The sequence below is a fragment of the Channa argus genome, chromosome 1 (genome assembly GCF_033026475.1).
Source record: "Channa argus isolate prfri chromosome 1, Channa argus male v1.0, whole genome shotgun sequence".
Taxonomy (NCBI): domain Eukaryota; kingdom Metazoa; phylum Chordata; class Actinopteri; order Anabantiformes; family Channidae; genus Channa; species Channa argus.
In genome coordinates this window covers 28,000,809-28,019,482 of record NC_090197.1, presented here as the reverse complement: position 1 = coordinate 28,019,482, position 18,674 = coordinate 28,000,809, and the positions used below count along the sequence as shown (strand labels likewise).

The 18,674-nt window shown below is 36.6% G+C and overlaps 1 protein-coding gene and 1 long non-coding RNA gene across 2 annotated transcripts; both read left to right on the top strand.

The window, feature by feature from the left end:
• Window positions 1-1,465: 1,465 nt before the first annotated feature.
• LOC137102464 (G-protein coupled receptor 4-like) lies at window positions 1,466-3,626 on the top strand. The gene is made up of 3 exons (XM_067482023.1): window positions 1,466-1,665; window positions 2,358-2,539; window positions 2,640-3,626. Exons 1-3 carry the CDS (start codon window positions 1,477-1,479, stop codon window positions 3,163-3,165), a joined length of 897 nt encoding a protein of 298 aa, XP_067338124.1. The 5' UTR covers window positions 1,466-1,476; the 3' UTR covers window positions 3,166-3,626.
• Window positions 3,627-3,927: 301 nt separating this feature from the next.
• On the top strand, window positions 3,928-13,553 carry LOC137130975 (uncharacterized). Its single transcript, XR_010914927.1, has 4 exons — window positions 3,928-3,992; window positions 5,119-5,281; window positions 11,848-12,032; window positions 12,120-13,553. It is a non-coding gene; the product is annotated as an uncharacterized lncRNA (long non-coding RNA).
• The last annotated feature ends 5,121 nt before the right edge of the window (window positions 13,554-18,674 follow it).

Below are 18,674 nucleotides of genomic sequence, written 5' to 3'. Positions count from 1 at the left end.
TCACAGGTCAGGTCCTGTACCAAAGTTTTTCTAAATAAAAAGCAGCATAAATATTAGTGAGAACAGATTACATTTCCCATGGCTTCACAATAAGAGCCACCTACTGTTTAGAATAATTATAAAATTTAATAAATAATTATAAATATTTATAAAAGTGAATGCAAACTTCTTTTATGAATTTCCTATGACAACAATTATGACAAAAGATAAAGGGCTAAAACATAGGGAGGCCTGATGGATCAGTGGTAGAGCACTGGGTTGGGATGCAGAAGGCAGCGGGTTTGAATCCCACCAGGTGTAGCCACACCCAGCCACCTACGGGCCACTTTGGTGCTGGTCCTGAGCCCGGATAAAAATTGGGTGGAATGCGGCAGGAAGGACATCCAGTGTAAAACCTCATGCCAAATCAATGTACGTAACATGTTCTACTGTGGTGACTCTTGAAGAGACAAGCTGAAAGCTGATTTGTTGAAAGAATAAATCATAAAGTGTTATTTTTAATAGTATAAACTCCACAAAGATCAGAGTGACTCATTTCTAAAAAGCTATTCTGCCTTTTTAAAACACTGTTCTTCTAACTCCTAACTTAATAAGCTCTCTCATTTCCTGAGGAGTCACTAAAACTTTTTAAAACCGTTCACTTTTTCAAAACAAACTTGCAACCGACCTTCTCTGGGAAACTGGTATATTTTATCGCTGGCTTTCATAAATAAATGGCTGGTGATTGCAGTTGCCTTTTTTTGCTATGAATTTCATTTGAACTCTCCATTACTTAGGCTTCAGTGGAAGTAAATTTGAAATGTACTTTCCTCTTTCTTAAGAAAAATGCTATACATGGAAGTAGTTTCCACATTACAGCAGACTGTGTAAAGAAAAGTAGTAGACTTTAGCAAATGAAGCAGTCTCTGGTCCTCCATCCTTTGAAGATAAGGTTTGTTTTGCATTACTTTTATACTATACTATTATATGAATCATCTTATAAGTAAAAAATTCTAAATGTATTGCCAAATGAGAAACAGGAATATGAATAACTTGCGATTGTGCTACTACACTACAGTCAAACCTGTAAATGTTAGTTTATTTTGTCTACAAATTTTAGTAAGTAAAATATCAGTGTATACAAAAATCTGCCTATTTGACTGAATAGAGCTAAATAAAGATATTACTTAAAATATAAGAAATACAGATTACTACATATACAGATGGAGAACGTACTAAGCAATTTTAGAGCACTTGTACTTTACTGTAGTTTTTTTTTTTTCATTTTTGGCTAATTTTAAATTAAGGCCTTTTAGCCAATAATGTTTTTTGAAGGGGACAACGGCTAACAAAGGTCCTTAGCTGGAATCAATCTGGGGTCAGTAAATTCTGCCATCCTATTTTTTTATCTTTCTAATGGATTTTCATGCTAAACCAACACTGTCCTGGTAAAATATTGGTTCACTCTTTTTCTATTTTCAGGTTTCACTCTGAAGAATGGACCCTTCACACAGTAACATCACCTTGAACGATAGCTATGATTACTACAATAACTTATATGACTACAACAGCACTGATGACTATGAAAATGGATCATCAGTGGACTTCTTTTATGTTTTGACGTGCATTATCATTTCTGTCGGCTTTCCTGTGACCCTGATGGCCATCTATGCTGTTTTTTCTCTGGTGTGTACATCATGACGGAGCCTTAATGTCCAAAAGTATTTGGACTGTTAGATGTTTGTTTTTCCATCTTAGTGCGTCAGCACATTTAAGTTAACAATTAAGTGTTAGCTTTAATTTGTTTACATTAAAATAAAAAAACTGTGTGCCAAATATAGTTAATACAGATATATTTGATAGTAGATGTACTTGGCTTTAACAACCTTTACCATCAGACTTTGTCTCTGCTCTTTGCACCTGTGCATGAACTCTGCAGCTTCTCCGTCCACATTGTGGTGTTGCTCCTGCCTGCTCTCACAGTCAAAGACCTATCAGATTAAACTCTGAAGAAGCTGGTACTGTAGGTTGATTTACCTGCTGTACACTGCTTATTTGTCCACACCTTTCCTACTGCTTTAGTTGATCATTCTGTTAACAAGACGGACAGGGAATTCCAGTATCTGTGTTCATGTAAAATGGCAGAGTAACAATATTTACCAGTGCCTAAGTTAATCCTATCAACGAAGTTACTTCCCTGTTTCTCTGTTGTTTTCGATGTTTCTTGTTAACCGTTGCCTAGGAGAAAATACATTTCTTGCCTTGGCTTTCTTTAACCTAAATGTGCTGTGTTCATTGCTTTCACTCAAGAAGAGAACTGTTTTTGCTTTCTCCAAGTACTACATCTGCTTTGTACACTTTTACCAATGTTTTTGCAGCTCCGAAAGGATCATGTTGCTCCGATCTACGTCATCAACCTTCTGATTTCTGACCTCATGCAGCTCTGCTGCATGATCGCCAACGTGGTAGAATGTTTGCTCGCCTGCAAAATCGTTTTTTATATATACCACATTGGTCTGATGGCCAGTGTTTGCTTTATGGTCTGCATCGCCCTGGAAAGGTAACTATGCCTGTTTTTAATATGTATATCTACTTCATTTTATTACTTGTTAATTCTGATGCTTCTTGAAGATCATTTATGTGTCTCTGTTGTGTTACAGGTACTTGGCCATTGCCTGGCCACTGTGGTACCGTCACAAAAGAACAATCAAGATCTCTGTGGTAGTCTGTGTTGTGGTCTGGGCCATTCCTGTTGCTTACACCTTCTTTGGCGTTTTCTGGAATGATGAACATTTTTTGTTTGGCATCTTCCTCCTCCTTCCGTTTCCCCTGCTCATCTTCTTCTTTGGTGCAACCATTAAAGCTCTGTCTGCAGCCATCAGCGTCCCCTCTGAAGAAAAACAGCGAATTGTGGGGCTTTTGATCCTGGTGCTGCTTATTTACACATTGCTGTTCTTGCCCAGTGCCATTTTGGCCCTGGCAGGAAACTTCCAAAATAACTTTGTCTTTATCAATGTGTCTTTTCTTTTAGTCAAGCTCAGTCCCCTGGCTGATTTGTTCATGTATGTTTTTCTCAGGAAAGGGGCTGTAAACAAGCTTTTGGCCTCTGTGTGTTGTTGCAGAACAGACCACAGTGATATCAGCAGATCAACAATGAATGATAAAAACACAGTCAGCTCCCTGTAGACAGAGAATGAAAAATTTCTGAATGAAAAATAAAATAATAAATGTAATCAAATAAATACTGTCTTCTACCGATCCAGTCTGTAATAGTACAACTAACAGTAGAGAAAAGGATGCAATGGTTTTGTGCTGTTGAGGTACAAGTTGTTGCAGGGAAGATATTTCAAGCTAACGTTTCAAATACATCTAATAAAATGTAACCATGTATCCATAAAAATGTTTAGTAGCAACAGTGAAATTTTATAATAGTGGAACATTATATAGACACAGTATTAGTAGTGTTAGTGGTAATAGTATTAAACACTGTGCAATTGTGTAGTGTATTGAAATATTTCTTTACATTATCTCATTATTTCTAATGCGACTGAAGAAGTTCTCAAACTTGTATTTATTTGTATCGTTTTAACACTTTAACTATTCTATCGTTTGCATGTGTGCTCATATGTACAAAGCCCATTTCCATTTGCCCCATTTTCTAAAATGCAGTAAAAACTTAAATCTGTGATTTGTTGTTTTTGAGTGCATTCAGTTCCTAAACCATCATAAAGCTTCATTAAAGAAAATGGTGATGTAACATAGTGGGAAACATGTCTCTGTCCGAAACCTTTTTGGGTGTGTTAGAGACACCACGGACCTTAATCAGAACTGCTTGTTGGCAAAATAACTTTTGGAATTCCTAAGAGTCACTAAAGCTATTTTCTTTTCTTTTTTGTGAAAGCTCCTGCATGTCACGACTTGCCACATTGCTACAGAGTGCGTTTTAGCAAAGGAGATAGCAATAGATTCTTGTATAGGTATAGGACTGAGGCTGTGTCTTACAGCGGTCAAAGGTAAGACTTTTGTTTTATTACTTTTTTATTCCAGGGATATTCTAATGAATAAGAAACGTAAATGTATTGACACATAACACAAGAAACGGGAATGTAAATATGTGAACTGTTACATCTCAACCAGTTAGCAGTTACCTTCACTTTCAGCTTCTCCCACAAATTCCCTTAAAAAACTGTAACTGAAAATACATTAATTTAGATTATAATATAGTTAAACTTATAAGAAGTGTTTTCAATTCAATAACTATAGTAGAAAGGACAATATGTAGAAGAAAATGACAATGCCAGAGTCAGTTACCAGCAATTTTGTGCAGATGAGTCAAACAACACCCAACTAATTATCTGGTTATTTTAGGCTTTAGGCTTTACACTGGTTGATAAAGTTCTCTGATATGAGATGCTAGAAAAAGTCATTTCTGTTTTAGTTACAGGAGCGGTTTTGGGCATTTCAAATAACTGACCTACAGTTTCCACAGTCCCTAAACACCTCATATACATATCCAGTGAATGATGCTAGAAGGAGGCAGAGCTTGCAGCTTAATCCATGTTCACATTAGAAGAGAAAAATGGATTTCACATGTGCTGCACCACTCTGTATTGTTGGCTGCAGCCAGAGGTCAAAGTTAATGACCTTTGACCCACATTGCACTGACCGCTGTTCTTCCTTTTCCCACAATGATTTGACCACAGCTTGACAACATAGAGACTCATGGAATGAACGAAGTCTCTACTGCTCATGTTCAGCCTGTTTGAGAACAAAGCTCATGTTTTTAAATTGTTATTATTTTTAGTTTACTTTTCATTCGAAAAATGAGCATCTTCACTTATTATTCATGCAGGAATTAGGCACTACATTATGACCACCTGTGAAATTGAATACAATCCAGTACAGCAGCTCTGCCATGAATTCTACTTTTACAAGGTTTTAATTTCAAATTTTTTAGGTTGAAACTGTCAGAAAGGTGATAATATATATACAAAACACTAGGGGTTTGTGGGGTTTTGATTCTAATGGATTTTCATTTAATGTTGGTTTATTCTTGATGTGCTGTAGATGTATGTGAAACACAACTGCAGAGTAAAATCACTGAACACTGATGATAACCTAAAGTTTCTCCATCTGCAGGCTTCACTCTGAAGAATGGCTCTCAGCTCCTTTAACAACACATCCACACAGTGCAATGGCAGCAACACTGTTTATAACAAAAATTCGACATGTGGTGACATGTGTAATTATTTTTATTGGTCTTCCTTTGACTCTTGTGGCCATCTACGCCGTTTATTCTCTGGTAGGTGACAGAAATTCCCAATCCGAACTACAAATGTGTAGACACATTTTAAACTTTGAGGCTCTGTACATGAGCCCATTCAATACAAAACAAAATAATGGATAATGATTTTACATCAGTATTGAAGGAACCACATGGCAGATATACAGAGTCCATTTACACCATTAACACTAGTGCCCTGTAAAGCTACAAAAGTAATTGCACAAGCAATGAATGTTTCTTGTGTGTTGTTTCAGCTTTGCACAAAACAGTTCACATATATTTAAGAGTTGAGTTGCAATTTAGACTGAAATGGAGTTTTCTGCTAATGCAACAAAGCATAATTAGGATCCAACCAAATCCATGAACCTAATAAATTAGACACGGCAGTAGTGCTGTTGTGACTTGATTTGTACAGTATAAAAATTTACAAAGATTCAGACAGAACTGGTTTAATATGCAGCATTTATTGCTGCACTTCACAACCAAACCAAAAAGCACAGGTGCATTTACAGTGCATTAACACACTTTCCACTACTGCTAAAACTACTGCTTTTTACTCCCTAGCATAACCATAAGGGGGCAAGGAGTGTTCTTCTACATCTACTGCTTCACAGTTACCGTTTGATCAAATCACTCACAGGCATCACCTGCTGGTGACAGATGTACAGTACATCTACAACGTCTGTACTTTATGAAATACACCATTAACACTTGATATGCTGAATTAATTATAAACAAGTTGTTTTGTAAATTGGCAGAGCTGCTGTATTAGATTGTACAAGGTTTACTTGGCTACAATTTAAATTGTTTCTATTGCTGAGTTAAAAAGAAAAGATTGTCAGTTGCCTATTTCTTACCAGGCAGTAAATGTGAAGCAGCCTCCCACAGAAGTGAACATTTTACACAAGTAATGTTACTTCTGCTTCACCACAGTAATGGTGAAAAATAATTCCCCACTCTGCACCACTGCTTTTTTACAGTGCCGTAAATGTGAGACTTTGTCTTGATATTTGGATTTTCAGTTAATATCATCCCAGTTACATATTAGCAGAAGGTTTGTAATATAGTACAGCACCACAAAATAAAAAGAGTTTCCTTTGGCATTTTGCAACACAAAACAAAAAGACTCACAACTTTGGGATTCAGTTTCTTGCCCAAGGACACTTTGACTTGTAGCCAGAGGGACCGGGAATCGAACCACCGAGCCTGTTGTTGGTGGACGACTGCTCTACCAACTGAGCTAAAACTGAGCTAAAAAATAACAATAATAATTTTGAAATTAATGAAAATATTCTCTCAGAAATGTAAAACAAGATCTCTACACACACACACACACACACACACACACACACACACACACACACACACACATATATATATATTCATATATATATATATATATATATATATATATATATATGAATCAGGATAGATGATAAGGGAGACGTGGTTTCCTTCCTTTGGGTGAAAGCATCTGACAAATGACAAATGTAAATGTACTTGTGACAGCCTACATATTATTCAGCTCGAGATACCGTTCCACTGTAATCTAATTAAAAGTACATCTTTGTCAATATCTAAGCTCAACAACTGAGCATGTAACTTAAACATCCAATGCTACTGTCTTAATGCTGATTAGCTTTATGGGAAGTAATGACAATATTTTTAAAAGTGTCTGAATTAAATGTATCAGAATAGTTATTTCTAAGGTTACAGTCAATTGATAGCATAAATCAGCATTTCTCAGTCAGTTCTAAACACCACAAAATGCACCATGTATACTGATATGATTTTGAATTAAACTCGGGACAATTGTGTGTTATTTGGAACCTTGTTCCGATGCTTTTGACGACATGGGAACCAGCTGTCATTTCAGCACCTTATAGCATAAGACCTGAGATGACTTGGTCCAATTTCCAAGCCGTGTGGTAATTTACTGCCGGCTTTGCTATAGGATGCAATTTGATACGTGTTATAATCAGTGGCAGATATACACATTTTAATTGGGATAGCCAGACTGTGGCACATGCTCAAAATAGGGTGGCACATTTGGAAAACAATTTAAAAGATCAACAAATTAAAAACGTTTGTAGATATAATAAACTGCATATTAATTATGCGTTTGTTTAGGAAATGCAAAATAAGTAACTTATGTATTCTAGTATTTTTAGGTACAAATAGTAATAAACAAACTATAGGGGGAAGTAAAAATACATAATAATCTGCCTGGTTGCAACTGCTACAAAAATCTAATGTGACAAAATATATATATAAAATATAACTATGAAGTGCGTGGCACTGGTGATATCTGCCTACTCCAATGTTATTTTACCTGCCTGTCTCCAGTTCTCCTCCTCATTCATTCCTAAAATATGGGAAATTCTTGTTCTTCTGCTGGGACATTATATAGATCATTGTTGTAGCTTGTTACTGGTTAGAGCTGGTTTAATATTATCTGAAATATTTTCTTAGGGAAAAGTTAGATATATTTTCCAAAAATTACATTAGATGTTTTTCTAATGCAAACCATGCTTGAAATGATTTGTAAGAAAATAAGAAAGAAAATATGGCTTATTTCCCAGAAACAGTTAAGGTTTTCTCCTGTCTAGTCCCTTTGTTTATGTGAATTACCTGTAACTGTGCATACTGTAGCGTGTTAGTACTCGTTTGTAGTTGAACACTGTAACTCTGTTATCTCACATCAAGACATGAAGGGAGATGTTTAGCAGTTTGTTTCTCACGATCTGTTTCTCGTGAGGAGGACTTGTAAAAACGTAGTGAGAGAAACTGACACTCTCAGATAAGGTACATGTGCACAATCCTGTTCCTGTGTTTAGTTGTTCCATATTTTTCCCAGCTTTATTTCCTGCCCTTGGCTTTTATTTGGTTGCTCCTCCTGTGCCACTTCCTTTTACTCTGTTTGGTGTCTTTACGTACCTCGTTTATTCTGATTTGTCTCACTTGCTTCTCTGTCCTTTTAAACCCGGCTTTCCACTCAGTCCCTTGCCAGTTCATCCTTTATCCCATTTATCCACTGTATCCTCTGTTCTTTGCTCCCTGTTACTTTGCCAAATGTCTTATTGTGCTGCCTGCTCCTGGATCTCCCTGTTTGGGCTCTTGTTCTCTGCTCTGTCTGATCCCTGTTTTTGGACTCTCTCTGGTTTTGTTCCTCTTTTCTTACATTGTTGCCTTAGTTTATCCTCACCTGTCAGTTTATATCTTGCACCCTGAATTGGTTACTCATGTTCATTTCCCTCTGTCTCACATTTAGTTTGATTATTAATCAAACTAAATCTAAGTTGACCTCCTTTTTGAGTATTTAAGTTTACATTTGGATTTATGTTGTTTAGTTACTATTTGTTCTCTTAACTCATCTATAAGTTCATTGTCCTCCTTGTGGGGTGATTTTTGGTTGTGTTCGCCCTTCCTTAATTCTTTATAATAAATACCCTTTTTCTTTGTACCTCCTCTTGCCATCTCCTTACTTGGGTCCTTAAAACCAAACTACCCGATCCCTGACAAAATGTGTAACTGAAACTGTTTTTTTTACCTTCCTACCAGGCTAATCTGCCCTCAGTAATTACTTCTGGCGTGTAAGCATTTGATCTTACTCTGTAAGATCAAGACCTAATAGATTTATGCAGAAAACCAACAAATCCTCCTTGAGTGGGCCCTTGAAGATGTGCTGAAGGATGCCACATAGCTGTGGGGCACAGGCTTTCAGTTTCCTGGGGTTGAAACTATCAGGACCTGCAGTCTTTGTGGGGCGAAGCCTGCTTAGCTCTCTACTCATCTGCTCTGCTGAGATGGTCATTGCTGCAGAGACAGGAGTGGTGTTTGAGTCATGCAGGGGCGAGACGTGGGCAACTTTTGTTTTGTTGTTTTGTTGTTTGTTGAACCATTGGCTTGTACACAGGTAGGAGGTGGACCAGGTTGTGGTAAGACCTTCCCAGGGGCAGAAGGGCAGAAGACCTGTAGGCCTCTTTAACATTTGAGTACATCAGGTCCAGTATCTTCTCCCCCCGGTGTGACAATCTACATACTGTGTGAAGGTGAATAGAGTCTTGGAGAGGTTTGCAAGTCACCAGAGATCATGAGTGTATGACATCACATGCGCTGTCTGAGGAGGCGGAGGGAGGAATATAGACGGCGACCAGTATGCTGTGTGAACACTCTCTCGATATATAGGACGGAGGCCCAACAATTTCCGGGTAACAGACTCTTTTTCACAATAACATGACCAGCATGACATCACATGTGGTGGATGTACATAACCAGGCCCCCTCCTTTCCTGTTTCTTCTCTCCTCCGATCAGCCTACACTGTGCTGAAGCAGTCAATACTGATGCATGTCCCGGACATACTGTCCTGCAGCCAGGTCTCTGTGAAACAAATTAGTCCACAATCTCGAAAGATAATTTCCTTCCTCACCAGTGCCGTCCACTCGTCCACCTTGTTCTCCAGAGGCCTCATGTTGCCCATAATCAGAAATGGGAGATGCGGCTTGAATCTTCTCTACCTCGCTCCCCTGTTTTCTTTCCCACCCCTCTGCTCTTTAGTAGCTCTGCGACCTCTCGCTGTTTTCCTCCTTCTTTCGAAACTTAAATCCACGGGGCTGTTCCCGACTTTAAGTTTTCTCCAAAATATAACACTTGTTGTTTTTAAAACAAATATTCACAATATATGAGGTTAGCGAGATAGATAACAGTGTTTTTGCCTTTCACAACTGTAATGCAGAAACTAAAGGTGTCACTAAACCCCTGCCTTCAAGCCTTTCTGACCTTTCTGACCTTTCTGATCATTGCCCTTTCCTACAGTCATGTGCAAAAGTTTGTACTCCCTTATTTTAAAAGAGCAAAAAGAGAAAAACTATCAAAATTATATTTAATGCATATTCAGTTAGTACAAATTTAATTTAATTTATCAAGGGAGGCAAACTTTTGCACTAGGTTAATTTATATTATTTTACAGTAACTTTTACATACACTCTTTGATGTTTTTATTTAGTTTAATGATAAAAGCTTTGTATGAGCTGAATGTGTATTTTTATTATATTAGGTTTTGGGTTATGGTTTAATTCCTACATGCAATTTCAATGTAAGGGGATACAGACTTTCATAATCTCACTTACACATTGTATTCAGGGAAAACAATGCAATGAAACATTCACACCTGAGGAAACAACACACTTGCATAATTACATGAAAGTCACTCACATCAGAATAAAACACGTTCCCTTGTCACTTTGCCACAGAATGTGTCTTTGTAGACGCCGAAGCCAAACACTTTCAGTCGATGGTCCGCCAGGTTTACTGCTTTTTCTTGCACTTTCATCTCGTGAAATGTTAACACTTTTCTGATACGACTCTGCTTTGATGTTTTCTCTTTGACAGATTTTTGCTGCCTTGTAGCTCACTTGTAAGTCGCTTTGGACAAAAGCAGTTGCTAAACGACTAAATGTAAATGTCTAAATGTAACCTCTCAGTTTCCCACCAACTTTTATCAACTTTTTATCTTCTATTTCTTCTGTTCTTTATTCAACATTCAGCTTTTCTTAACAAATTATATATTAAAGGGTAGGTATTTTGTGTTCTTTCAGGAAATGTAGCTGTCATAGTGACAGGACTTACGGTTCTTTCAGTATTTTATTTCAGTCTGAAGCTCCCATTGGAGCCCATGAAAACAGAGGTCCACAAATCCTCAAATCACAAACAGGCTGTTTTAAATCACTTCCCTGCCTCCATTTTATTAAGTATCTTCAAATAAAGTATATCCTCATGTTTGGTGAATCGTTCTGCTGCTCACAGTGGTGTAGGTAATACTGCAGGTACTCAATTTTTTTCACATTGAGATGTAAATTATTCCTCATACTTTGACCCACAGAGATTTCAACTAAGTACTTTATCAATTCTACTTTTCTTCAGCTTTAACTTTGCACTCAGCTATTACATGTCTACAGATTCCAGGATTTTTTGCAACTATATCATGTTATAACTACTCGAGACAAAACAAGTTAACCTTTAATTCTGGTTATTTTCTACTTTTTTCAAATTTCATTACATTTTTATATTAAACATTTCAGCTACTTTAGCAAAAGGAGTTCTGCTTTTTTCAGCTTTGCTTAGAAAATCCTTACAGTGCTGAACCATTCTCATTTTCTTAATGCTTTTTCTAGTTTTTACATATTTATCTCTTACATGTACAATAAAAACAGGGGTGTGTGTTGTTGCCTTTCTTCCGATTCCAGCTGGGGGCATAAGTAGCAACAACAACATCGTTCCTCTTTCTTTTAAACACAATAATGTGTTAGAATCTGAAGAAACATCTATTTTGCAGTTGCAGAGCATCTGGTAAGTTTAATTGTAGTATTTATGATTTGAACTATGCATTATTTTGTTACTTTAAAGGTTTTGTTGCCTCCAACACTGTGAGTTGGATCAGATCTGATTTATATTCTCAGGCATTTGCCCTCTGAGTTGTTATAATGTTGTATTTGCACCAATGAGACTGATGAAGAACTGAAACTGTAATTGGCTCTGACTGTTTACATCAACTTTGTTCTCCTTTACCAATTGTTTTCTGCAGGTACGAAAGGACCAAGTTGCTCCAGTCTACTTCATCAACCTTCTCGTTTCTAACCTCATTCAGCTCTGCTCCTTGATCGTCTTATTGACAGTCACTGACTTTAGGATCTATGAGGTCTTCAATAAAATCTGCGGTTTTGGTGCAATGGCCAGTATTGACTTCATGGTGTGCATCGCCTTGGAAAGGTGGTTATCTGTCTGTGGAGTATAAGCTACTTCTGTGTCCGACCATTTTATTGGATAATTCTAATATGAGCCCACTTTGTGTTACAGGTATTCACTCATCATTTCAGCAAGGTGTTCATGCTTCAGACAAGCAATGGAAACATCTGTAGTGGTCTGTTTTGTGTTCTGGGCTCCTTCTCTTTTCTGGTTTTCCGTGTCACTTCCTTTGTTGAGGTTATGAACACAGAAATAAACATAATCATTGTTAACATCCCTCTTTTACTACCCTTTCCCCTGCTTATGTTCTTCCTGGTTGGGACCCTTAAATTTCTGTCTGCAGCCAGCAGCATCCCCCCTGACGAAAAACACAGAACTGTAGCAGTTCTTGTCCTGGTGCTGCTTATTTACACACTAATGATCCTGCCATACATCATTTGGTCCCTGGCAACAGGCCCAACACCTAATGCTGTAACTTTTACGCTCAGCACTATCATTCATCTCATTCCACTCGCTAGTATTGGTGTGTACTTTTTCCTGAGGAAAGGGGCTGTAGACAAGCTTTTGGCCTCTGTGTGTTGTTGCAGAATGGACCACAGTGAAATCAGCAGCAGAGTGAATGATGACACTGGGATCACAGTCAGCTCAGTGTAGGCTGAAAAAGAAAGAAAAGGGAAAAAAAGGAGAAGAAATGTTAATAGGAACACTTAAATTCAATTCAATTCAACTTTATTTATATAGCGCCAATTCACAAATAAAGTCACATAGGCACTTTACAGAATAAAGTGAAGACTATAAAGATGTATAGCGCAAACCCAACAAATTGCCCTTGAGCAAACCCCAGGGAACAGTGGAGAGGAAAAACCCCCTTTAACAAAAGAAACCTCCAGCAGAACCAGGCTCAGGGTGGGCAGCCATCTGCCTTGACCGGTTGTCGTGAGTGGAAAGTGAAGAGAGAAAGGAAAAGAGCAACAAAAGCAACAACAAAACAACAAGACACCTGCAGAGACAGAGACAGGGACAGAGAGATGGAGACGGAAAAGGGGAAATACAACTATGGGAGAGAGAAGACACTAAGTTCATGTCATACAGAGTAAGGAAGTGCTGGTGTGAGCCTTATTATACTGGTGGTTGTGAAATGTTTGTGTAAACCTTCATTAGTTCCTCAGTAAATGTACAAAAAACATGTTATGTTTTAGTCTGTGTTAAATTGTAGCAAGGTTTTTGTATCAAAATCAACTGTATCAAATTTTGAACTTTTAATCAGTTGTTTTTAGACTTTATTTTGGTTGTTGTGCTTTGTATTTTTTTAACTCAGTGTTTAACAAGTGTTGTAAAATGTACTGTGTGGAAAATATTATGCTATTTGACTGTAGAGAATATTATGCTAATTGATTGTAGAAAATATTAAACTAATATATATATGTATTGAAATACTGTTGTATCATTAAAAACAGAGCATGAATAAAAGTGCTTTACACCATAGAACTGAATCTGATAAGCAGGTGTGTGTGTGTGTGTGTGTGTGTGTGAGTGTGCCCGTACCCGTTCACAAAAAAACAGAACCCACAATTTCCTCTGAAATAACAAAACTAACTAAAGTAATAAAAGAAATATATTCCGAAACTTCATGAGGGTTTTTCTTCTTGAATGTTTGTAAGGGACATTTCATTTCTCTTAACACTATGTGAGAGCTAAAGCAAACTATATTGGGCATCCATGCTGATCCCGCTTTTATTTACTTGTACTCTTACTCATCAAGCATCAAACATCATGCTCCTGAAACCACATTAAAAATGTCTGAGTTTTTAAGATAATTAATGAGGACAACAGTAAAGTCAACTGTGCTAAAGTCTTCTGATCTAGCTACTAACAGTCTCAAGAATATTTTAAAAACCTTTAATATTTGCGACAAACATCGACATGACCACAGGTTAAATGCAGTGTATAGAATGTTACCTGAAGTTCTCTTTTTTAATTAATTGCTGCCATATTAGTTCTGGCAGGACAAGGCACAGGAATTTTTATCCTTGGAGGGTTTGATTAACTGCAATGGATGAATGAGGATTTTACTCTTCAGTCTACAGTCTACAGTTTAACTCATAAAACAGTTTAGTACCAATGCAAGTACTAAACTTGTACTGTAAAGCCATGTACTCAAATGTATGTATTTTTATTCAGTCTGAGACAAAGTGGTATTGGCTCTTCCCTGTATGCAATATTTAGAATTGCTGAATTATGTTTAGTCAAACTATTCCCATTGGTTTCTGTCATTACCCACACTGACTTCTCATTTCTCTTTAGTCAATCTCACTTTATATTCATGGAACCACTGCACTCCCCCGTTCCTTACCACATGACCACAGAATGTGTCTTTGCAGATGTGAAAGCCATAAACTCGTGTGCAGAAAGCACTTCCAGGTTGTGGTTCTCCAGGTTTCAAAGGTAAGATTTATAATACATTACTATTTCTGATTTCATGGTTAGTTTCATTTATAAAACTGTAAGTGTGTTGAAATGTAAACGAACTGTTGCAGTTCTGGTCCTGGTGCTGCTTATTTACACACTGTTATTCCTCCCTACCATCATTTGGTCCCTGGTAAGAGGTATAGGACTTAACACTGTTTCTTTTGTGCTCATCACTATCATTCGGCTCATTCCACTCACCAACATGAGTGTGTATTTTTCCTGAGGAAAGGGGCTGCAGACAAGCTTTTGGCCTGTGTGTGTTGTTGCAGTATAGACCACGGTGAAATCAGCAGCAGAGTGAACGATGACACTGTGATCACAGTCAGCTCGGTGTAGGCTGATTCTATCATCTACTGACACCATTTCCAAAACTATGATTAACACAGACAGACACAGTCATGATTAAATGACTAAACTCATATGTTTTGTTTATCGTAGAGGCTAAAATATGTACTGAAAACAGTTATATGTCACAGTGTTTCTACTTTATACTTTTGTATTAAAGCTGTTCATTTTGTGGAAGTTCAATTAAAGATTGACTTCTAGACAAAATGAGAATTACGACCTAATTTTTACTTCCGCCCGACTTACTGAACAATACTGAATACTGAAGATAAAACAGTGAGAATTATGGGTACTGTGGCTATATTGTTAATTTACCGTTGTGTAAAATGTTTCTGATTCCCTATCATGTCTTCAGGGCCCGTGGCTCAGTCAGTTATAAAGTTGTTCTTGGATAACAAAGTCACTGGTTGATCTTCTGGTTCCTCTCTGCCACGTGTCAAAGTGATAAAATATGGATCTAAGCAACTGCTAAAGCATTAAATTGACATTTTTCTTAACATAACAAATCTTTGTGTTGTTTGTTTGGGGTAATACATACACAAACCAAAACTTTTTTTAAATTAGAAAATTTGAACACATTTAAATTAATTGTTGAATACAGTTCTAGCCAGCTTGGTAACTACCTGTCTAGTAATATTGAGTTACTGTGACAGATTTTACTGATTATTACCTTAATTAGCATCTTACAGCAGCATTTTACAATCTAATGCACAACTACATAGCGCACAATACAAAAATACTGCTTTAGCGACAAGCCATAATGCTAGTTTTTATGCTTAGACTGCCGTCTAGGGACTGTTTGACATTCTTACATAAATCTTGGAGTTGTTCTGTAGTTATTGTATCTCATTTGTAAAAGGATTCAGTTAAATTAGAGATGAAACAGACACCATAGACCTTGTTTGTAATTGTAGTTTGTAGTTTATTTCTAACTCCAAAAACCACACGCACACACACATACACACACACACACAAACACCCACACACACACACACACACACACACACACACACACACACACACACACATTCTTATAACCTTTACACTGGATATGAAAACACAGGATCTAATTAGGGCTTTGACTCCTCTGGAGCTGGGGTGGGATGCAGCTTTAATTCAAATTAAAAGTGACATTTGTGAAGGTGATTAAATTGTTTTTTTTATAGTATCTGTTGATACATCACAAGCGTCACTGGTGTATCTATTTACAGTGCATTCAAATAATTAAACAGTTTGAATATGAGTCTATATTCGTATAAATTATTTCTGCACATGGTATCAACAGTTTTCTACCCAACAGCTGGACGTGTTGTGAATCCAGCTGATCTCACTTCTCGTTTCGGATCCTCCTCTGTCTCCCTCTGCCCGCTGCTCCCCCTGTTTATCCAGAGCCTTCATGTGTCTCTGCCCATTTACCTGCTTCTCTCTGAGAAGTTCTTCCTGTTTTCTGTGTTTCTACTGCTAATCCTGATTTTTCCTCTCTGACTTCTTACACCCTGTGATCGCTGGTAATAAGTGACTTCATGCTGCATCAGAGGATTTGTGTATTAGATGTATTAGATTTGGGTTTAGACTGAAGACTGCTGTTCTATCTGTTTACTTCTTCTCTGACACTTTTAGTTGTTACCCTTCTCCCTGATACATTCACTATTCCCTACAATCTTTAATACTTTTGTTTTTCATGAACAATTCTTCATTTTAATAAACTGCTGCACAATAAAACCCAGCCATGTTTTGCTAATTAAACTTTTTTATTATGAAGATACAGCATTGCATTATGAGCAAATTAATACATTGTTAGTGAACAGAGAAGCTGCTGAGATGACACCACAAAAAATAACAAACCATGGATTGTATTCCTTATTTCCTCTAAATCTTCTTCACGCATGTGTAGCTGAGTAATTAAAGCCTGTGCAGCAAAGATGAAGAGTCTGCCACCAATGAAAACCACTGCAGAGAGGTAATGGATTTATGGATAAATGGATTTACCTCAGCCTCTTTCTGTTGTTTGTTTTTGGGGTTACACCCTTCAGCCTCCTCTTTAGCAGGTAAAATGCTATGCAAGGTTTTAAAACTTTCCACTTCTTGTCCCCATTACTTCCATTGAAGGAGGGGTAGTAGAAATAATCCATTCTTCACATTTGGGATCTGCTGTTAAAATAACAAAGCAAAGAGCAGGTGTGTTAGTGTCTGCAGGAAACAGGAAACATATTGGAAGTAGGCTGTGAAAAAATATTTTTTAAATATTTATTTTAATCTGATAAGTCGGTAGCTTTGGTATTACTGTTAATACTGCAACAAAAAATGGTCCTACTAATGTACTTGGATCTTTTATTAAAACGCCAAACAAAACAGTGCAGAAATGAATTAAAAGTCCTACATTTATGAGCAGAAATCGAGTAATTGGGCACATAGTCAATTTTCCAAAATAGTAGTTATCCTTTCAAAGAAAAACTGGTTGTCTTGGACTATCCCCAAGCCAACAGGCTGGAAACCTGGGTGCCATGATTCATTCATAATTGAATTTTAAAGGCTCATATGGGGTCAGTTTGAAGAGTCTCAGGCTCTCAGAATAGAAGGAAGTGTTGATGTTTTAAAAGCATTTGATTCAAATATTTATGTTAACCATTCATTTACCGCATTTATTTACATATGACTTATTTTTCTTTTGTGGATCATTGTTTATATCTGTTTAAGATAAAAAATGCATAGGTAAATTAAATTTGATTTATTATATTTTTGTATTGATTATAATAATTTATTTTTATCTTTAATGTTTTATTTGTGTGCATTGGTTTCATTGTCACATATACCTTCACATGGTATATATATATATATATATATATATATATATATATATATATAAAGTCTTGATTTGATTTCATGTTGAGAGGCATTTATTTTTATTTACTTGTTTATTTTTATTTACTTATTACTTGTTAAATAGTTTTGGAAGAAAAAACTTTGCTACAGCAAAATCAGGCATTTATTTCCACAGCAATCCCAGGAAAAGTCAGTGAAATCCTGGAGGGAGATGTTGTTAGGGATCCCAAATTGTTTTTAAACATTTTCTATATTGTTTTTGCTGTTATAATAAAGAGCATAATAAAGGTCTTGGATTAACATTTTTAGCAAGGTATTACAAGTGATGTTGGAAAGTAAAGCAAAAGTAACAAAGTGTGTAGTGAATTACTTTCTACAGGGAATGACCTGTCCATGACCAAAACACTTTTTTCTATACTGACCTTTGCTCCAACTTTAAAACCAACACGTTGATTTAAATGTTAAGGCTAGTTGGTTTAGTATAATACCACATATCGGCAAAACAACTAATAACTAAAACTGTCAAACTAATTAATTGTAAAAAAAAACAAAATTACTACTAAATTGTAGTGCAGAAGCAATATATGTTGAAATTTTCAAAATAGTTAAATGAAGTACAAGTACCTCAAAAGCCTAAGTACTTAAGTTAATGAATATCTTCTGCAACCACTGCTGATACTAATAGTAATGTCAAAGTGCAATAAAACTTACTGGTTAAGCGCTGCTCTACCACCATTTATATCTTCCAAATAACGTACCAGTGACTTCAGGCTATCATCCAAATCGCATGGGTGCAATTGCACAACCAAACTTCCTCTTTTTTTCCGCCACAACATTAAGACAAAGTAGAAAATACAATTGTGTAATAAACCAAGTCTCTGTTAGAAATGCCATTAGCACAAAAATATTCATATGCTGTAAAGGAAAAGAGGGGAAATGTGGGAAATGAACAATTTATTTTCATCTGGACTTTGAGATTCTGTATAAAATGGATTCTACAATCCTTAGATGGTAAATGGTCTGCACTTA